This window comes from Tasmannia lanceolata, unplaced genomic scaffold (assembly GCF_043159265.1).
Source record: "Tasmannia lanceolata isolate RefF3 unplaced genomic scaffold, GAP_Taslan_0.1 ptg000025l, whole genome shotgun sequence".
In the NCBI taxonomy this organism is placed as follows: domain Eukaryota; kingdom Viridiplantae; phylum Streptophyta; class Magnoliopsida; order Canellales; family Winteraceae; genus Tasmannia; species Tasmannia lanceolata.
In genome coordinates, this window is record NW_027518702.1 from 5,651,028 (window position 1) to 5,674,296 (window position 23,269).

The following is a 23,269-nucleotide window of genomic DNA, read 5'->3' on the forward strand; positions in this document are numbered from 1 at the left end:
AGAAAACCTGAATACTGAATAAAACCTGGAAAGATTCTTCACTAAAGCCTAATGACTCAAAGAATCAACATGTATCTAAAAAAAATCACTACAAATCCTAGACAACCATTACCTTATACTATTCTTGTAAATATTCAATGAATTCATTATATGCTACAAAACAATTGTTTCGAATTTCCTTTGAACTACAACCATACATCCTAAAGGAACACCACTGAGCTTCTAAAATCATAAACAAATGATCATAACACTTCAAATAGGATTTTTATCTTCTCATCATTTAGTGACCACTAAAAGAAGAACCACTATAGAGCAAAGCAACTCACCACTATGTTACCGTAAATGAACATTAAGAGAAAAAGAAAAATACTCATGAAAGAATTTTCATAAATTTTGAGCAAAACCCAACCATACGTTTATTAAATGAAGATCTGAAGACAATAACCTCAATACACAGTAGAATTTCCTTAACTTCATCTTAAGTCATATCCGTATATCATTAAGCAAAATATAAAAATCATTCCAGATCATATACAACTTAAAATGAACCTAAGCCTCCAGAGATAGCATATACTTTTTCCCTTACAATCTCATGAATTCCTCAAGGAAAGAACACAGAGTGATCCAAAACAATACAGTCATTCAAATTTTTAGAGAATCCAGTAACAAACATATATATAAGTGCACTATTATATCGATTTTCTTCCCTATTAGACTATAAATTCTAAATCCTCATCGGATATCACTCGCATACAAAAACTGAACACAAAATTCAGACATGACATGTATACACAAAACCTTGTATAGAAAATAAAATGAAAGGAAACAAAAGCATGAGATCAATTTTAGAATTCAAATAATGAATATAAAACTGATCAAAGGAATTTATAAAAATACATACATTCCTTGACTTATGACTCTGTTTTCTCTTCTTTTTTTCACCTCTTCTCGACTAAGCTCCAATTGCAGATCGAAGCTCTTAAATCTTACCGGAAAAGTGATGCACGGTTGGAGAAGATGATCAATTGATAAGCTCCTCTAAAGATCCTTAGTGGCAGAACTTTTCTTCTCTTGAAAATGCTCTAATGAGAGCTTCTTCAAACAGATTTCTATATTTTTTTTTAAACTTCCTTTCCAACAGAGATGAGATCGAACAAGCTGGATCTAAATCCACAAGGAATAAGGCAAATCTAAGAAAAAACCTAACTTGAATCTAAGTTCTAAGGTATGAACTCACAAATCTAAGGTTTAAAACACAAATCTAGGGTTTCAGATTAGGTAAGAACAAAAAGAATTTGCAGAGGATGAAAAAGAAGATGATGAATCTGTGTGGTAGATGCTAGCCGGAGATTGCCGGAGCTCAACTGGAGGTCAGCCGGAAAAAGCAGAGTTCGAACAAAGAAGAAGAAGGGAAAACCTAAGATTTGAGCACTTTTCTCTCTTCACCAACGAAAATGAGGGAAAAGCCCTAATTTCTTAGTTTCTAACAGAAGCCAACATCCTATTTATAGAAGCTTCAATAAACTTTAGCCTGCATAAGTTGCCTTGGACAATCCTTTCATGTTATATTTTACCTTAGTTTTAGTTGAATAGGGTGGTCCTTAGGAAAACATGTTAGTGAAAATTAACAGATAAATTCAACCGCTTTTAGTTTCCCAGAGACAACCCCTCTACTACAACCTCTTCATTCTTTTTCAAAAGACCACCCGTACTTTGGATAATACACCCCTCTTTATACTATGCTACACTACACTACAAACTACGCTTGTCTTATTATGCAAACCGTAGCGGATTTTTTTGAAATTTTACAGGGACCTATTTAGGACCTTAACCTACTCTAAGATGAGATTTGGGACACTAACACACTCATTTGATAAGGTTTTTATTCAAACAAAGGTTATTTGGGGTTCGGTCAACATGGGGTGTCTATAGGATCATCCTATGAAGTGGGCCCCACTGTACCTTTTAAAAAATATTGAACTTCACGCAAACACAACACAAATTCTTAGGAATACGAGGGGTAAATTGTGGCTCCACCTTATGCATTGGTTAGAGAGATGGTTAGCCCCAATAATCAAGACGTTTAAGTGTAAAATGGCGGGCCCCACATGCTATGTGGTGTAAAATGATGGGACCCAACATGATATGCTGTAAAATGGGGGTGGGGTGGGGGTGGCAGGGATGGGGGGAGGCAAAATACTTAGAAAAGCTTTTCTTCTTCAACTAAAACTTCCATCACCAATCTTTGCTATACTTTAAATAAATTAATACAAGAGTAAAAACGTTCAAACTAGTGTACTAACTAGTTTAGGGACTTGCAAACTCATAAATAACTTGTTAACTCATAGATGCATTAACTAGCCTAGGACTAACAGACACATTCTACTAAAACAGCCATAACTTTTTAACCACTGCTATAAATTTCGACCATGAGTACTTGTTGGAAAGATATCAAAAAAACCTAAAACTTTGTAGTTATTCATTTCCCATAATTCTGTCATTTAATATCCCAAAATCATGGTTGAAAAACGGTCTAGAAGCTTGTAGTGGGAATGCACCTGCATCATTCTCCCCCGGTTGAACGTCAACTCGTCCTTGAGTTGACTGGGCCACATTCATGATATGGAATAAGATAAAAAAAAAAAACAATGAAAGTAGCTAAAACGCCATAATCACGGGTGATTGAACTCGAAACGGACCATCCACACGATCTTGAAGTTTGCCAAACTTACCTTGTTCAAGAAGACTCGTCCTCAAGTTTTCAAGTGTCGAAGAATGTTATTCATCTTAAACTCTTGAGGATCAAATCCTACTACATGATTCCAAAGGCGAAAATAGAATCTGTCTCCATCGTGAACATGCTCGAATTCATGAATATACGTTATAGGCTTCGATGTCGGATCGAATAAAAATGGCTCAATGTAAATGGATGAAGAAATCGATTTAATATGTTTCCACCCACCTAACTCTTCAATCTCCATCGGTTCACTCAATATGTTGTCCAATCCAATTTCTTTGGTGACAAATTCATTGATCTAATATTGAAATTCATCGTGCTCCTCATTAGCTTCAACAAATAGAGCATAGGATATGTCATTGTTCTTGGTCTCTTGATCAAATTCGGTCTTGGAAAGAAATATATTACTCTTCTCCTTGTCGGGTTTGAGTCCTCTTTCCAACCTAGAGGGAGCCAAAGTCACCTTAATTCCATCCTTAACAAAAGAGTAGGTGTTCTTGAAACCATCGTGGACGACTTTGCGATCAAACTCCCAAGGGCGTCCTAAGAGTAAATGACATGCATCCATAGGTGGCACATTACACCAAATTTCATCTCTGTACTTAGTGCCAAAGGAGAAAGGAACAAGGCAACGCTTAGAGACCTTTACCTCATTTCCATGATTAATCCAAGATAGAGTGTAAGGATGACGATGAGGTTCGGTGTTGAGGTTCAATTTCTCAACCACCACCGTTGCGAAAATATTTTCACAATTACCCGGGTCAATGATAACATTGCAAACCTTGCCATGAGAAGTACAACAGGTATGAAAAATATTGTGGCGAAGCCAATCATTGTCTTCTTTAAACGGTCCATATTCAAATCTCTTTGGACCACAAGGAGCTCGCCTTGATCACTATTGATGACATCCTCTTCATCTTCTTGAGGCTCGGTTGTCAGTTCTTCATCTTCGCTCTCTTGTATTTCACCATTTACAAGAGTGACAACTTTGCGATTGGGGCACTCCGATGCAATATGACCATATCCTTGGCGTTTGAAACATTCATAGACGAAGGATTAGGCCGTTTATAAGTTGGAGCTGCATCACGCTTGGGCGGTCGAGAGACTTTATTAGACGGACGAGAATGAGACGTACTCCCCCGGTTAGGAGTAGGCTCATGACCTAAGTTTCGGGTTCTAAAAGAACTCGTTGGCCCTTGATCTCGCCGTAGCCGTTATTATTTTTCCACTTTGTTTGCCAAGCAATGAACATCATTGAAGGACCAATAAGGTTGGAGTTGCACATTTCTTTAATGTCATGCCTCAACCCTCCTAGATAACGAGCAATAATTTGTTCTTCGGGTTTTTCAACTCCACATCACACCAGCATATTGTCAAACTCTTCCGTATATTCATCAACGGAACAAGTCCCTAGTTGGAATTGGTACATATCCACGAAAGCATCTTGTAGATAATTTTCCGTCAAATATTTCTTACTAAGCTCTTTCTTCATTTTCTCCCAAGATCTAATTTTTTATTTTCGGGTCTTTTCTCGATGAAGCTTTAATCGTTCCCACCATATTGAGGCATCCTTGCGAAGTTTGATTGCTGTGATTTTCACTTTGTGCTCGTCGGGAACTTCTTTGTAATCAAAAATCCGTTCAACCGTAGTAAGCTATTCTAAGAAGATATTCGGTTGCATCTTTCCTTCAAACTCGGGAACCACCTTAACATCGTTGAAACGTTGACGTAAAGGGGGATGTCTCGAAGAAGAAACGTCACTCTCTCCTTGGCGTTGGTGTGGCCGAGCGAAAGGGTTGACGTCCAACTCCGATTCATTGTTTTCCTCCACATCATCTTGAGGCTCTTGAAGAGCTAACATCTCGGTGAGGGTTTGGACTTGATGCCTCAATTCCTCAATCTCGATATCACGAAAATCCCTCTCTCAATTGGGAGCCTCTCTTTCAATCGAACCTCGGCGACGTCGATTGGGCATTGAGAAACTTGAACTAGCACAAATTTCTTGTTGGTAAGCAATAGCGCAGGATCACCTCACGATCACCATTGTAAGGTTACACATAGATGCTCTGATACCACTTTGATACCGTTCGGATCAGCGAAACACAATCCTTTGGGTTGTGGAGAGAAACAAGAAGTGAAATTCTTGCAAAATACTTAGAAAAGCTTTTCTTCTTCGACTAAAACTTCCATTATCAATCTTTGCTATACTTTAAATAGATTAAAACTAGTCTACTAACTAGTTTAGGGAGTTGAAACTCATAAATAACTTGGTAACTCACAGATGCATTAACTAGCCTAGGACTAACAGACACAGTCTACTAAAACAGCCATAACTTTTTAACCACTACTCCAAATTTCAACCATTCTTATTGAAAAGATCTGAAAAAGACCTAAAATTTTGTAGTTGACCATTTCCTATAATTCTATCATTTAATAGCCCAAAATCGTAGTTGAAAACGGTCCAGAAGCTCGTAGCGAGAATGCACCTTCTCTATATATTCCGAATAATATAAATTTATCATAGGTCCCACGGAAGTGGACCTAGAATTGGAACGAAAAAATAAATATTAATAGATTTTTTAATTAAAAAATTAAATTGAAATTTGTGCCTTTTTGTGTGTGTGCGCGCTTCTAATTAATTGTTGATTATTAAATAACAACCATTCTTTGCCCCCTCTGGTGGATATTCCGGCTCCGCACCAACTCCCATTAATCATTGAAAGTTAGACTTTTTGACTAATTTCTCTCTATTTTTTTTAAAAAAGAAGTGTGATAGGGATTACAAACAAATTGGCCCTAAGAGCCTATAATTCCACACTTCCACTTTATTATCAAAATCTTAGCCTATATATCAATTGTAATTTTAAGGAAAATACCTCAACTAAGTATATTTGATCTTACCTTTAAATAATCTGAACCGTTCATTTGATAGCCAGCCATTTAGATCTTCTATGGCCCAAAGATACAGACTAATCAAGCAAAAAAAAAATAACTTGTATTAATGTTCAATAACAAGTGTTACATATTTTTTGATTTTAGGGACTTAGTGTTGGATTTTTAGTGAGCAAATTCTCTTTCAAACCCTAAACCCTAAACCCCATTCGAACTCATTTGCCATTTCTGGAAAGATTCAAGGCAAGCCCGTTATTCTTCTCTTCTTGTTTTTTTTCCTACTACTACTTTTATGCGTGTTGATTTCATATTTTGTAATGTGGGTTTGTTCCAAATTTGGGTTTCTGTTGTTTGTGAGCTTTTCTTTCTTCTATTTGTTGTTTCATAAATTTTTGGTTTGAATGGTGGGAGGGAATTCTATTATTTTTTCTGGTAAAATTGGGTTGCTTTATTTTTATTTTTTTTCATAGCTTATTAGATGCTTCTATTCCTATTGAAATTGTCTACTTCTTCAATGGAAATGTTGGTTTTGTTTAGTTGATTGAGAAGGTGTGTTACTATCTGTGTGTGAAGTGTATTGGGTGTTTAGTTGGTTAGTAGATTTTTGTTAGCTTCGTTGAGACCCATGTTCAGCTTCTAATTTGGGATATTTAAGAAATGGAAATTGATCAATGGTTTTCTATTTGGCACCTGAAATTCCTGATATTTTTTTATCCAGGTAATGAAATTTGAATTGTTGAAGCTGTTCTTTCTTCAGTCTGTCTAGAATATTTTTCACTTAATTGGCATGGTTTTAAATTTACAAATGGGTTTCTGCTCGATTGGTTGAGGTTCTTGTCTATTTGTCAAATTGATGACCTTTTGAGTTGGCGTCTTGGTTTGTTTGCTGGAATGAATCTTGCTTATTATAGCTTGATTGTTATATAGGATTCCGACCGTTGCTGTTATTTCTTCTCTTTTCCCTTTCTGTTACATTTTTCTTGGTTCATATATTTCTGTTTTTTTGTTCTATGAGGGGGTGTCACCTTTGCCACAAACTCATTACCACTACGTGAGCGTGAGCTTTATCACGGGAGTTCTGAATACTCGGCATTTTTTATGCGCAGCAAATGTGACTTCAGGACAGTTTGATGGCCCTATAAAATTGAATTTGGATAAATTGATGGTTGCAATGGAACAATGTTGGGAGAGTTTGCCTCATCCTGTCAAGAATTTTCCATGGGCCAAAGTTATAGAGAATTTTTTTTTACACCCTCCTTGAACTTGTTTACGCAGTTGCCACGTACTTGTGTATACCATTGCTTGCAATTTCATCAATAAGCGAGATGTCTTATTATTGTGCCTATATAGTACTTTTAAAAAAAAAACAATAATAATAAGTGAGATGTCTTATTGTGCACATGAAAGGAGGATGGTTCTCGTTCCCATTCCCTTGCTTGCTGGTATTACCATTGCTGGGGTTTTGAATGAAACGGCCACAGAAATAACTCCATACCTCAAGGTTGAGAAAATCATGTTTGTTTCTATTTTAATGAGTTTGTTATGATTCAATTTGGAGTTCATATGCTTATTGCTAGTGGCTTGTATATCAGGAAGGAGAATTTCTCTGGCATCAACTGTCAATTGCACTATTTTTCACGTTGCTCAAATTGGCTGGTCCATACTATCCATATGGGGGGCGCATATTTGTTCCACACTTTGCAAATGGTGTACTATGGAGGACTATATGGTTTGCTATCTTGTGGTATAGAAGACCTCGAAATGCTCGAAAAACAACCATCGCAACCCGTAGATGAAATCGTGACTTGTGAAGGAATAACAACCATCGCAATATCCTTAGATGAAATTCAACCCAAGAAGAAGAAGCAATCATGACTTGTGAAGGATTCATGGAGCAGGTATTACTGTTTGTCATGCATATTTGGAGTTAGGAAACATCATCTCCTTAATTGATTAAAAAGAAAAAAGAAAAAGGGGCAACACAGGGTTCCTGGCTTTTGTGGAGTAGAAAATGTATCCACACTCTGTTTGTCTAGGTACTGCTTATGAAGAGATAGTGTGATAATGTATTCAGCTTAACACTGTGGTAAGGAAATTTTAGGGATTGATCCTCTAGCTCAATGGCCAAGGCTTTGTTCTTCAACATTGAGGTTGGAGGTTCAATCCCAGCTTACCTACAGAAAAAAAAAAAGGTATTTTCCAGCACTTCAAATTTTGTTATGAGCATTTGGATAATGCAAACACCTATCTGTGGTTAGTTTTCACATAAAAAACTTAGGCAGAATGATAATTCGCCTTTCAGTTTTTTTTAATGGGATAATTCACCTTCAGTTTTGTCTCAAAACATTAATGAATTAGGGGTTTCGGTGGCTTTGATATGTATTTTAATGGCATCACACAAAAAAATTTCACCCTTTACTCCCACCAAAGCTTACTTCTCTTGTTTGATGTTTCTTAATTTTTAACTATGATTTAGCTGACACTTTTAATTCATTGCCGACACACGTGCCGTGTCGTGTCCGACACGGCACCCATGTCCGCACGTGTCGACACTCCTTTAGACACTTTTAAATGTATTGTTAAAAGTATCAATAACTTTATATGTATGCATGTGTATGAGCGCGACACTATTTCTAGATTTTTAGGGGTTGCCATTGCAGAGACCTCGTATCCATGTCGAAACTCGGCACACAAATCCGTGTCCACAAATTATGATTATATGTACTTTCTATTTTAGCCGTGTCCCCGTTTCTAAATTTTGGGAGTTCGCCGTGTTCGAGATTACGTGTCTGTGTGGACATGCGACACTCCTATCCATGTCCACAAATCATACATTTTTAACCACCTTTGTATGTGAAACACATTCCCACTTTGAAGTAAAATGGTGGGATTGCCTGTCTAACTATTTTGAATAAGATCATATTCCTTCAATTATTTGTCCGCTTTATATAGTTAATGTTTGAGATTTAAAGTATATAGATATATATCTGTTCAAAAACAAGTATATAGAAATATGGGATTTTACATTCAGAGTAAGAACAGTTTTATTGCTACTTTAGAAAGGAATTCTTGGATGCTTAAACCACCTAAGAGTATCACTTACCAAACATTATAGGGTTCTAATTCAGTCCCCTCATAGCCAAAGGAGCGAAGTACCAACTCTCAAGTAGGTCCTCAATGTGGGCAAGAAGAGTCCAGAGGATGGCAAGAAGAGTCCAGACGATGCTGAACAAATGAAACATGAAGGTCCATATCTCCTAAGCAAACCTACAATGAATAAAAATATGATTTATGGATTCTCTTGCCTCGTGGCAAAGGGGATCATCCTTTGACTTCTCAAATGGTCCTCCGCAAAGATTTTGTTGAGGCACACCGTCCAAGCGAAAATACAAACTGGTTGGTGGCGGTGGGTGGGATGAGGGATAGTTCTCTGCGCTTCGTTTTCCCACGATGGATGCAAAATTGGTTGTAGAAAGAATGAATGAAAAAAAAAAACTGCTAGATTCTATGGTCCAAATTGATAAAAGTCAGGAGCTCTAGAAGACTGGCAACTATATCAGTTTCTTTATCAAAGAAATTCCTACGGTACTGAATATGTTGGGAAAGTTGCCTCGTTTACCTAGTATAAAGTTCCTTTTACTCACTTACCAAAGGGTGGTGGCTAGGGCATTTCAGAGTGACAAAAAGAGAGACGGAAAGATAAGAGAGGAGAGAGAAGAAAAGAAGAAGAAGGTTTTTCTTGGGTTTTCTATTGGGGTTCTTCCTCAGGCTTCTCTTGTGTACGATCTTGGTTGAGAAGCAAGGAAAGGGTTTCAGGTTTGTGGGTTTTGTGTTAATCCATTGTAATCCTTGTATATTGTCTGTTCTCATAGTGGAAGGTCTCTTCTTGCCCGTGGATGTAGGCATCATGGCCGAACCACGTAAAATCTCGGTCTTCATCTTGTGGCTTGTATTCTTGTTTTACTTTTCTGTTTATTTGTGTACGATCGGATCGGATTTGCCCGGTGGATTGTCTCAAGTTCTCAACAGAATACTCTAGCTTACACCTAAGCCAGATCTTTGAAACACAATCTTTGACCAAGCACTCCTTGTCCAAGGCCACAGTAAAAAAGGTCCGGGAACTTCACTTGAAGGGGCATCTCCCCACACCAAACTTCACTGTAAGCAAAATATGTTTAAGTTCTATCATACTCAAATTACAATTAATGGATCCTTGTTTGGTCGACATTTGCTACGTGCTTGACTCCGTGTTTGTTATTTGTCTGCAGTAGAGAAATGTTTTTGCACTCCCACATCAAGAACACCAACTTCAACACCACAGCATCCATGTAATAAATAATACTGTACATGCATTACTTATGCCAATAATCATCATAATTCCATACGAATTACAACACAAGTTTGTGTATAAACACAATAATCATCATAATTCCATATGAATTACAAGACAAGTTTGTGTATGAAGTATAAACACAACAATATATATGATCCAGAGTGACCTGAATGATCCCGCGATCAATGAACTGTGTAATGAAGGTAGTTGCTTATCAAGTAAAACCCAGATGGCCCCATCCCAGTATACTCTCTTAGAGTAGTGTATCCATTCTTTTATGACATAAAATTGGGCAGCCCAATTTTATTGGTACCATCATAGGTTGAATTTAGTGGCTCTGATCTCCTTCAATGTCTAATCTTTCTAAATCAGGTATCTTTCTCTAGCATGAGGATCACCCTGCAATCATAGTTTTAAAACTCTCTTGCTTCATCGTGGACTCCCCCGAGTCGCCGCATTCTGCGTTTTGCCCGACAGAGTCAATAAAAACTCATTTAACTCTCCCAAAATTATGACCACGCCAACCAAGTACTCAGCCACGTCAACCGAGTACTCGACTGGGTCGTGCCAACTCAACTAGGATTTTCTTCAGCCGCGTTCCTCTCCGCATCCATGTTTTTAAACACTGCCTGGAATAGCTTCTACTTCTATGACATTGATTTAGTAAGATGACTTTCTGTCAAGCCACAATCTTCTCCAGATTTTGAAAAGCAAGTGCCTCAAGTCATGTCTGAACACTAACAATTCTCATAGTTGATAGGCTGGCCTAAATCTTGTTTCTACAGGGAAACTGATATTTATACCCCCTTCTTGGTAGATACACCCATCCCATGCTATCTAAAATTACTTATTACTAATATAAAGTGTCAGGTGGCACTTTTCAAAACATGACACCTCTCATCTTGAGAGACAAATCAATGTGTAAACACCAGCAATTACAACTCAACTCAACTCAACAAAGCCTTTGTCCCAAACCTGTTGGGGTCGGCTAAATGAATCCTTTACAAACAATTCATGAAGAAGGTAAAAGGAATCTACCCGGCTCTAATCCTAGTTTTAGAACAGTTCTAGTTGGGTTCTTCTACATGGATCATTTTCTTCCATTCTATCCTATCCAAGGTCATATTCTCTATTATGTTTCTACCCAAGTTGTTTTCGGTCTGCCCCTATCTCTTTTTACTCCATCAATTTGGCACGAGTCGCCTCTTCTCACCGGAGCAACACCAGCAATTACAAACAAGCAAAAAATCACCTCTCTCAAAAGAGTAATCAGATTCAACATTTAATCCTCATAAGACTCTCTTTAAGTGACCCCAAAACATAAGATGACAGACCCATTTCAAATCATAACCCAATTCACATCTAGAACTACTTTCCATGAACTAACCACCCCACTAAAACTTTTTAAATCCTCATTAAATTATGACAACAAATATCACGCGGCATACCACTTGTTACCGGAAACTAGCCAAAGCAAGCAATAAGAAACAACCTCCTGGTTTAGCTCTATGGAGTTTTTGCTCTATTTTGGGGAGTGCTTGGGTACAGATAGTTTGTTTTTTATGTGTTGGTTTCTGCAGACTGCTCAAGGCGAAAGGGCAATGGATATCTTGATAGTCATCTCTAAAGGATAACAATCTGTAATCATCTCTGAAGGATAACAATCAGTAAGCTCGTTATATCCCAGATATCCTATAGTTATGGCTTGAGAGATTCGTTCTTTCGCCTAGGCTCTCATCTGGTATTCGTTAGTATTGCTATGTTTTTTGGAGGACCTTGGAGGATCATATTGAAGGTTTTAACACAAAAGTCGGGTTGTTGGAGACAGCAGTTTATCTATAAGTGTTCAAGTTTTTGGGAGGATATTTGGTTTTGCAGCATTAACAAGTTGGTTTTGAGCAACCATAGTGGAATTGTATATGGGTAGCTTACGGAATAGTTGTAAGGATTGTAACTCATCTCCTGTTCACTTCATTTTGGCTTTGGGTATGCCCTAGCCATCATATACTAATATGATTGCTAAACATATTTTAATGAAACTTATCATATTTCAAAAAAAAAAAGAAAAAAGAAACAACCTCCTCATAACCCACGAAACTGGCCCAAACAAGCATTTGCAACAATTCAAGTTTGTAGTGAAATACAATAAGAAATCAAGAGACAGGAGATTTACAAGGTTCGACACTTGGCCTGCATCTACGGGCAATCTGGGAAGTAGAAATTCATTAACAAGAATGAGTTAGTGCTCTTTCTCCACAAGAAAAGAGTGGCGGGATATTTTTGTCAATATATAACTGTATCAAAATTTCGATGCGTTAAAGATATTTTTGCCGATAAACGTATCGAAATTCTGATGCTTTACGATGTATAAACTGTGGGCGCTTAATGATGGCTCGTTAAGCATCTTTGTTTTGGTAGTCTAATCATGTTTAGAACTTTGATTCATGGGTCTTTGAACTTTAACCCCTGGATCTACAGACATGATTATATGAATTCTTGAAAAGGTGATTATGTGAACTTGGAGTTGTTGCTTTTCTATTTCTTCAGGGTATTGATGCCATTAAGCATCATGGCGTGTAAAACGTTAGAATACTAGGAATTTTTAATGGCTTTCTAATCATAGAGAAAACATATTTTAGGGTAAGAGAGCAACACATCAAAGGCAGATGAAATTGATTAGTTTTTATGTCCTGTTTGGATTGCAGGAAAATCATTTCTCGCAGAAAATTTTTTCCTAGGAAAATCTACTGTTTCTTTAATCTAGAGGAAAATAATATGGATACTGCTTATTTAGAGGGATACCATTATACATTAAAGGACCCTGAAAATAAATCTTGAACTGTGGTAGTTCAAGTCACTTCTTTCTTGTATAATCAATGGAAAAACATTGAATTCTGGGGGAAAAAATTTCTTTTTCAAACTTTTCCAGAAAAATCATGCAATCAAAACAGGGCATTGGGAAAATGATATTTCCACCTCATTTCTCAGCATTTCCACTCTTGTCACATGAAAACAAAGAAAAATAGAAACTGTATAGGTGGAAATGCAGCCATTTTTTGAAAAAATGAGAAACAAGAATGGGTGGAATTAGCATTCCCCTTAAAAATTTTATATGTACATGGAGAACAACAATCATGTAGATGAGAATGAGATTGTAGATGAGAATGAGAAAAGAGGGGCTTTGGGGATTGGGTATGGATTGTTGACTGATTTGCTTCTCATGGTATTAAGACCTTTTTCTGCTTCTCTTTTGCTTTGTAACAACTAATAGCAACCTTTTTCTTTCTCACTAAGACCTTATATTTAGGGATTTGTTATTTCTTCTTCCAATCACAAAACCAAAGTAGTCTTGTCCTTAGAATAGTAGACAAGAAGAATTTCGTGATGGGAACTGATACACACCCTATTTTTATATTGACACCCTTTTTCTTTAATTAAATTTTAACTAATCTGGGCCATTTTAGGTTCTAGATTAAATGTAAAGATGGAGAAATGGGGGCGCCCTTGTTGCTTGTTTTTGCAAAGGCGCCATTTGTCTATCTTTACATTTAATCAAGAACCTAAAATGGCCCAGATTAGATAAAGTTTAAATGTAAAGATGGACTAATGGGGACGCCCTTGTTGCCGCCATTGGTCTATCTTTACATTTAATCAAGAACCTAAAATGGCCCAGATTAGATAAAGTTTAAATGTAAAGATGGACCAATGGGGGCGCCCTTGTTTCTTGTTTTTGCAAGGGCGCCCTTCAGTTTATCATTCCTCTAAGAAAATATATTCAAATTTGGGACACTATGTCTGGACTTTTTCAACAGTGTCTGGGTCCCATCCAATCAATTAAGGACTGTTTCTGTGTCCCACATGAGACACTCCAATAGACCCACATCATCTTGCGGTATCCCACACATTTAAAGTCATGTCCAAAGGCTCAAGTCTGTTCACACTTCACAGGCCTAGCTCTGGCTTTGGGGAGCCTGTTTCGAGGAATTGTTGACCAAATATGACCAATTAGCTGATAATTAAGCATCACGATGAACCAATTATTGCTTATAAGGCATGAACTTACGAGATCATCTGAATTGAACAAGAACCAATGATCAGATTGTAAATTCCACCAGTGTTTTTAAACAATTTATTTTGCCGAAATTCCACCAGCCATTAGATTTCATACATGAAACACTATTTAAAGAACCCACCTGTTGGGCAAAAGTAAAGTATTTAGAGCAAGGAAATGTATCCACACTCCCTATTTTGGTATTGGCAGCCTATTAATTTTGGGATTTGCTAGTGTCCATTGAAGAAAGTATTTTGCGGATGGGCTGTTGCAACTCAATTTGCATCTCGCTTTTGCCCTGTAGTAGGTTGGCTTGTTTCTATTCCTCTTTCAGTTCTGTCAAAAGCATGTTTGTTAGTTTTTTGGAAGTCTAATATCATTGGTTGATGAGAAGAAGAACGTGGATTACGAGAAGAACATATGATGTGCATGATGACTTAAGTTTTTCAATGAAATTGATTCAGATACCTCTACTCTGATCACAAGATATGGGATCTTCACATGGAAACTGAAGCCTTTCAGATAAGAATTGTTAAAGAAAACAGTTGAAAAGATTAGTTTAATCCTTGTTGATAAAGAGATTAGATTATGTAAAAATAAAATAAAAAGAGGCATCTAACCAAGCTCCCCTCTGTACCCAAAGCCTATGTTTGTTCAGAGTACACACACTTGGATCAAGCCAGTTTGGAGCATAGGGTCCTCCAACATGTCAGATCAAAATTCTCCCACTGCAAACTCATAATCGCTGGATCTTCGCACGTTGCGCTGTCCAATAGGCGTCCACCCACATGCCGACGAGGGACATGATCAGAAAGGGATCTTCTCCATCTCAGCTTTTATCAGGTGAACCCTCCTATTAAAGTTCCCATCACTGATAACCATTCTATCTATGTTTGTTGATGTGGGCCTTGGTTCACCTCAGAAGAATCCTCTATTTCCCTTCTTTCATGGAACCTTCCTTTTTCTATTCTATTCATGCATGGTATTAAACCAAGGCCACAAGAAAACACAAAAATGTCTCCAATAGCTTAGAAAAAAACTTATGATCACAAGAGGTGTATACACCCAAAAGTGACATTCTCTTCTATTATTGACCACATTTTGTTGGTTTGTTATCAATGAATCTAGGCCATCCAAGGGATAAAGACACCATATGGTAATGAAATTTTTTTTTTTCCATAAAAATGAATATTTCATCGTTTGGTAAACTTATTTTCCATGGATTTTTAAAAAATTTCCTCGTTTTCAGAGAAAATTACAAACCTACTAGACCATAGATTTTTTTTTCATGGAATGTTAGTTTCAATAAATTATTTTCCATAATCTCTTTTCCCTATATCAAAACTGTAGAAAATATAGAATATCTTAACTAATTAAACTTTGCTTGATTACATTTAATATCAAAGTATGCTTTTATAGAGCACTTACATGATAAACATAGAAGGGCCTGCTTGATTTCAGGATAATTTTTGGGAGGCATATCTTATTCGAGGACAAGTGCTTATTCAACATTTGTTGAACAGCTGTCCGAGACAAAAACAATCCCAATTTATGACTTTAACCTAGAAAATGAGGGTAAGTGAAATTCTAGATGAGAGATGAAATTTCATTTATCGGGGCAAAAAATATGTTAGTCCTAAAAAGGAAAAAAAAATTCCTAAAGACCCATATTTTACCAAAGTACCCCTATCAAATGACCAAAAATATTCCATGCCATTGAAAATGACCTAACTACCCTCATTTCATTAACATGACAAAAATACCCCTATATCGTAGAAAATGATTAAATTATCCTTATCTCATAGAAAAATGACCAAAATACTCTCACCTCATAGAAAATGACCAAAATACCCTTACACAAAACCATATTTGGTTGAGAAAAATGAAAAAAAGAAAAGAAAAATAATAAATAATTTTAAAAAAACCTAGGACACCAATATATACTCATATCTAATAAAATTACCCAAGATACCCTTACCTCCCAAATATATACTCATATCTTTTGAAATTACCCAAAATACCCTTATCTCATAGTAAATGGCATAAATATCCTTACCTTATGAGAAAATGACAAAAATACTCTGCCTCATCAAAAATGACCAAAATACCCTCATCTCATAGAAGTTAAAAAATCTTATTAAAAATAACAAAAACAACCCTATTTTATACAATATTACCTAAATACCCCTATCATTTAGAAAATGACCAAAATACCCTCATCTCATAAATAACACAAACATTTTTTATTTTTTCAAAAACAATGGAATTATAAACTATGTTCTTTTGTTATATGGCTTAGCTCTCAAAATAGAGAAGAGTAATAGTGAGAGAGAGAGAGAGAGAGAGAGAGAGAGAGAGAGTCCTTCTAAAATCATAAACAAAGATCAATTACCAAAACGTACAAACCGATGGGGGAAACCCTAGAAAAGCTGGAGTGTAGCTGAAGTGGGGAACTAGGGTGGGGCCCAAATGGGAATGTGGGCATCACATCTAGGGGTGTAAACGAGCTGAGCCGAGCCGAGCTTGGCCTAGCTCGGCTCGGCTCGTTAAGCTCAACACTTGAGCTTAGAGCTCGGTTCGGTCAGGCTCACGAGCGGCTCACGACCCTGAATGAGCTAGTTAATGGGCCAATTGGGCTCCAAAATCCTACATATTTTGAGCTTTTTTGGACTTGTCATGTACAATTAAATTATTCAAATTAAATAATTACATAACCTGTAAGGGATTTAGGGTTTTAACTTATAAAATTATATATATATATATATATATATATATATATATATAATTCTTAACGAGCCGATATTAAATTCTTAACGAGCCGAGCCTTTACCGAGCCGAGCTCAAGCGAGCTTCCGAGCCCGAGCCCAAACACCCCTAATCACACCCATGCATGGTGTTAGTCATGTCAAGGCCCGGCGGGGGGCGTTGTATATATATCAGTATATGTGGTATTGCATTTTCAGTATGACATGCGTGCATGTACGCATGGATGCGCATGAGAGCGTATATTTTTTAAGTAAACAAACGCGTGGGTTGTGGTATTGAGAGTGACTGGGAAGGAAAGGAAACTGAGTCAAGGGAGGGGTTAAAGACAAAGTAGGTGATAGAGACAGACCGAGCTGCCCGGTCATCGAGGATGGTCTCTGTCTCCTGTTACCCGGGCTGCCCACCTCTCTGCCCCCTCCATTTCTTCTCATCTATTATCTTTACAAAAGCAGACCGAGTCAGTGACTCAGTTCTCTCTCCTGTCGTTTTCTACTGAGTCGGCAGTGCTTTAGTGCCGGTCTTTATTCCTATACGTCTCGCGTTCCGGACGGCACGCGCGGTCGGGTATCTTACAAAATGTGTATGGGACTCCACTTATTTTTTACCTCGCCACGTGGCGGCCCACGGAAATTCCACAAAAGTCCCGAGAATCAAAAAAATTCCCGCAACCAAACGTAGCTTAAGGTTTTCTGTACAGCGATGATTAGGATAGCCCCTTGTAGTTTATAAGAACACCCACCTTCTACTGTTTTTATGCTTTTGATAAATGATTGTGACCCGTCTTCTCGTTTTTTTATGCTTTTGGCAGGATGTTTTCGAGGTAAAAGCAAAAGAGCGGGGGTGCCTATAGGAAGAACAGGGGTATGTGTTCTGTATAGTTTCTTTCTTTTACTCTCTCACCACCCACGCCTTGCATGTGCAGATTTGCCCAATGGGGGACACTCTTTTTGAAAAATTATAAATGGGGGCCGAAAACGGAATTTGCAGGAGAATCTGACCAAAATGCCCCTAGAGGTTATCAAGTCTAAAATGGTGTTATTAACTGGTTAACAAGTCTAAATATAATTTAACAACTCTAACCTAAACAATGTTATCAAATCTCGCCCAGAGATATCAAGTTCTCAGCAGAGTTATTGAGCCTCACAAGGGGTTATCAAGTCTTTACGAACTTGATAATCCCTGCTTACGTACTTGATAACCCCTTGTAGAGTTGACAACCCCTTTTTAGACTTGATAACCGGTAGGGGCATTTTGGTCAGGTTTTCACTGTTTACATACTTGATACCACTTTTTAGACTTGATAACATGTTTTCGACCCCCTTTTATAATTTTTCAAAAGAGTGTTCCCTGTTGGCAATTCTCGTATTTTGGTGTCCCCCATTTGCAATTTTTCCAATTTCAAATAAGTCTTAGTGGGATTTCTGTATTGTTTGTTACAGTTGAAGTTTGATGGCCCCTCTACATTGGATTTAATAGAAGAGAATATTATAGATACTCAATATCTATTGAAGGGTAATATGGGATCTTGTGTTAAATTCAATCTAAACAAATGCATTTGGAAAAGAACAAAAAATAAATAAATAATTATAAAAATGAACAAAATGGGTTGGATTAAGGCTGCAACAGGGTCGGGTTGGGTCGGGTTTTTCAAAACCCTAGCCCAACCCCGGATCCCATTATCTCGGCCCTGACCCTGAGTCAGGGCCGAAAAACCTCAACCCATGGCCCGCCCTACAGGGCTGAGTGTTGGCCTTGGCTCGCCCTGATTGGCCCTGATTGGGCTGGGCAGGGCCGGACCGGCCCTAATTGGCCCTAGTGCAAATACCTGTTAAGAGTGCCAAAAATAAAGCAACCACTTATCATATAGAACAAAATGATCAATAAACAGAGAAAGGGAAAGGGAACAAAATAAGACAATATTAATTCAACAACATGACGGACAACAGAGACAATTAATAATAATAATCTAAAGAAACACCAATCCAAGATAATAGAAAACATTAGCAAAAGAAACATCAATAGATGGTTCAATTCTATAATAGAACACTTTTGGTCGGGCCGGGTGGTACCCGAGGCATTAACCCAGAACCCGACCCGACCTGAGTCAGGGTCTAAAAAAATGAACCCTGACCCACCCTCAGGGTTGGAAAATCCAGCCCTGACCCTGTTCAGGCTCAGGGTGGGTCAGGGCTAACAGGGCCAAACTTGCACCCCTAGGTTGGATTCTTTGAACACCATTCTCCATCTTTTTTCATTCTCCACAACCAAAAAGCAGAGAAGCGCTCTCTAGGAGGGTTAAAGAATACATGACTTTAAATTTTATCTTATAGCTTCCATTTTCTTTTTTCTAGTGGGCACTAGCCCATGTTTATCTTTATTTTTCTCTCTCACTACTTATCTCTAGTTATAAATATGTTCTAAATAAAAAATGAGAAAAAAGGGATTGAATCATTCCCAAATATACACAAATGATTGAACTTTTCACTCATGGAATAGAACTTTCCTTGGGTACACTCTAATATCCCATGAGAGACAAACCTTCTCTTTTTATAAATAGTTAAAAAGAAGTAAAAAAAGAGAGGAAAGCTTGAAATGCAGAAATTTTACCATTCAACAAAAGTTGGTAATTGCACCCCATCCCAAAATTAAGGTTTGAACTACTTGTAGGCTTGTCTTCTTATATTATTACTATCTCAAAGCAATAGTCTTTATTCCCTTTCTTGAATAAGATTAATTAACAAGTGAATGAAGACTTCCAATCCAAATGTTCTAGACCAGCTGTTGCACATATGTGAGACATGTGGCCCCCACCTCCACCTGCATTGTCTCTCTCTCTCTCTCTCATACGAATTGCTTCTATAGGGTTATATGTGCTAATTTTGATCTTCTTTAACTAGGTAAAATACCCCGATCTAATTAGGGGCAACTGCCTAATTAGATCTTCTTTAACTAGGTAAAATATGTGGAAATTGAACTAGAGATAATGGGGTCCTCATTTGAGAAGTGAGAACCATTGCAAGTAACAATTAGGCTACACACGTATATGCTACCGTGTAACCATGCGCGGTGATGCGGACGGACGGCCACGATGAATTTGGGAGACTCACACGTTTATATGTGATTATCAAGCTAGAAACATTATGATCTATCTAGAGCACACGAGTGAAATAATCATCTTTCTTATGTGGGGATATAACTAAATTCAAGCCATAAGTTTCGGCATTCCCTTTCTATATGGGACATAGACTTTAGCCTTTTTCTTTGAAGTGGTAATCATTATCTTTGAACGAGCATCTTCACGAAGAAAACTACTCTTCTTCTATCACCCACCGAACCATAACCAATTATTTTAAAAACTAATTAATATTGCATTCCATATTTTCCCTCCCTCCACTTTCAAAAATAATAATAAAATACTGAGCAAATAGGCTATATTTAACAGCACTTCAATTCTCACCACATTAAAAAAAAACACTTACATAACTGCAAAAAGATCTAAGGGTGCGACTTGGGCCAGGTTGAGTCGGGTTGATGCCCACCTAGCCCAACCCAAGGACACCAAACTCGACCCTCAACCCGAGCCTTGACGGGTCAACCCTAGCCAAACCCACCTTTAAATCTCTTAACCCTAACCCAACCTGATTTTGAAAATCGGCTCAGGTTGGGTCGGGTTGGAACAAATTGGGTTTGAGTTGGTCCGAGGCATAACCCTAAGAATTTGAAATCACAGCAAAATCATGATAAAATTAAGGGGATGGGTCGGGTTCGGGTTGGATCGGGTTGCCCAAGGCCTCAGCCCTGACCCAACCTAAATTAAAGTTGGTTGGTTTTTCCTAACCCTAACCAAATCCAACTCGAGGAAATGTCAGCCCGACTATTAGGTACCTTACCAATACGGCAGAAGGTTCAAAGCTAATGGAACGAATTAGGCTAGGTCTTTTAAACCTGTCTGACACCAAGCTGGGTCCCACCTAGTCCCATACCTAGGCAGGCCCCCACTTAGGACCGTAACATATCATGACGCTTCCACATCCGTCGTCCTCAGTGGCCCACTCTGTGACAGCTTTTACTCAAGCCTTTTTTTCTAGGTTACCCTTTCCACATGTCGCGCCCCTTCAGCGGCAACCCACTCTGTGGTAACTTCACTCTGGCTTTTTACAAGGAAGCCTTTTCCAGGTAGTCCTCTCCACACTCGAACATGGGACGTAGCCTTTGATATCAAATGTTTGGTACCTTACCAATACGCCAAAAGCTCCAAAGCTGATAGAACGCGTTAGGCTAAGCCCTTTAATCATGTCCCATACCAGGCTAGGTCTCACCTAGTCCCATACCTAGGCACGCCCCCACTTAGGACCGTAACACCAACCCGAGCCGAAATCGGGTTGGGTTCGGACTGAGCCTAGCCCAAGTTGTACCCATAAAAAGACAACTTGATAATTCAGATTTCCCAAAATAGCCTTGCTTTATATTTTGAATATGGTTGATTTATGATAAGAAACGGTGTTTATAAGAAGGGTAAACAGAGTGTTATAAGAAGGGTAGCTCAGGAAACCAAGGTACACGCTATTATTTCTCTACAAAACCACTTTACACATTCAAAACCTACTTTCATGGATTAGACAAGCGGTTTCTTTCTTCTTCCATCTATATTAAAGCTCCCTACCTCAACTCCTGTATTCTTTTTCTCCTACAAAAACCTATGCTCCATAACTTCAACACAAAGAAAAAAGGGAAAACCACACCCAACTGAAATCACAAAGGCAAGTCCTGTTCTCACCTCTCATATCTCATATACACTAACCTATCTACCTCTCAAAAATTCACTATCTTTTCTTTTCTTGTTTTGGGTTGCTTTAGATAGAAGAAAAGATGATTCAAGAGCTGCTTGAAGGAGGAGGAGAGGGGAAAATCTCCATTAATGGGGGACTAGTTGAAGGGTCTTCTTCTTCAACTTCATCTTCATCGGATCAACAAAATCTGAGGTGCCCAAGATGCGATTCAGCCAACACTAAATTCTGCTATTACAACAACTACAACCTCACCCAACCCCGCCATTTCTGCAAGACCTGCCGGCGTTACTGGACGAAAGGCGGCGCACTCCGCAACATCCCAATTGGAGGAGGCTGCCGGAAGAGCAAGAGCGCGAGCATCTCCCCCGCCAATGCCAAATCCAATGCCGGAAAATCCAAGCTCGCATCGTCCGACATTGGAAAATCGAATTTGGGAAGCGGGTTCGACCATGAACTGCCACCATCCAATCCCATCCTATGGGGACCACCGCAGAATAATTCGCAGTTGTTGGCCTTACTGAGAGCAACCCAAAACCCTAACCCTAATTCTGCTATCATCAAGGATGAGGGGGTTATGATTGGACCATTACACATGGGTTCAGATTCAGCAGTAGTGACAGGTGCATTAAATGGCGGATCCCTTAGCTTTGATCATCTAACTCAGTCTCCTATTGGGCTATCCAGTTCCTACTGGAGGAACAGTCAACATCATCAGCAACCACTGTTGCACCAACAGCCACAACAGAACAGTATCTTGTTGGGAGAAGTTCAAAACAGTGGAATTCAAGACCTTTATCGAAGGTTCAGATCATCTGCAAATTACTATACTGACCATTCTCAGGCAGTTCTCAGCAATGCAGTTTCTTCTTCTAATTCATCAATCTTGGAACCAACTCCCATCACTGGGGGAGAATTTGGTTACTGGAATTCACCTTTTTCTTGGTCTGATCTATCCACAACCAATGGTGCATTTCCTTAAAAACTTTTTTCCCTCTCACTACCCCACAGTTTAATGTCTTGGTTGTTGTTGTAGTAGTAGTAGTAGTTTTTTGACTTGTTTATGTTGTCTGTGTCACAAAAAATGAATTTGGTTGTAGTGTTGTTCTTTTTCTTCTATGTTTTAATTTGTGTGTTTTGATTTATGTTTAGCTTGTCAGAATGTAGCAAAGGCTAAGAGCAATGAAATGCTGAGGATGGGAAAATGGGAGTGGTTTTGAGTGTTTTTTTAACTGATATAAGAAAAATCCATGGTGCATCATCCACTCATGTTTCATAAAATATCATTGGTTTGCTTTGATGTCTTGATAAATTCTATCCCAAAATTTCAATTCACTTTGGTAAGCATGAATTCTCTAGGAAAGAGGCAGGAGTGATTGAAACACCTCTATTTTTTGTTTCTGTTTTATTCTTTATTTTTTTTTAAATCAATAAAAGATTGAGATAAATAGAAGGTCAGTCTAACTCTTGTTTCTAGGGTTCCTTTTGGATAGAGAAAAAGAGTTTTTGGTGGTGGATAGTACATGGAGATTCCTTGGCTGTTATGCTATGAGAGAAAGTGGTAAATGGAAGATTAAAGTAGGGTTTGGAACAGTTTGCCGAAACAGCAATTTGATTCGATTCTTGCAGTTGCAAGAGTTGGGGTGCAGCCTTATGCATAGGGGTTGTCTATGGCCGTGCATGACTTCCTTGAAACTTGCAGT

General features: G+C 38.1%; 1 protein-coding gene and 1 long non-coding RNA gene across 2 annotated transcripts; both read left to right on the forward strand.

The window, feature by feature from the left end:
- The first annotated feature begins 5,729 nt into the window (after nt 1-5,729).
- Nucleotides 5,730-7,840, forward strand: LOC143857949 (uncharacterized). The gene is made up of 3 exons (XR_013238816.1): nt 5,730-5,872; nt 6,736-7,130; nt 7,222-7,840. It is a non-coding gene; the product is annotated as an uncharacterized LOC143857949 (long non-coding RNA).
- A 13,489-nt stretch (nt 7,841-21,329) lies between these two features.
- Nucleotides 21,330-22,711, forward strand: LOC143858052 (uncharacterized). Its single transcript, XM_077368644.1, has one exon. The coding sequence runs from the start codon at nt 21,649-21,651 to the stop codon at nt 22,546-22,548; it is 900 nt and encodes a 299-aa protein (XP_077224759.1). The 5' UTR covers nt 21,330-21,648; the 3' UTR covers nt 22,549-22,711.
- Nucleotides 22,712-23,269: the final 558 nt, after the last annotated feature.

Bases quoted from the DNA above. Each gene is read 5' to 3' on its own strand.
- LOC143858052 (XM_077368644.1), top strand. From the start codon at position 21,649: ATGATTCAAGAGCTGCTTGAAGGAGGAGGAGAGGGGAAAATCTCCATT.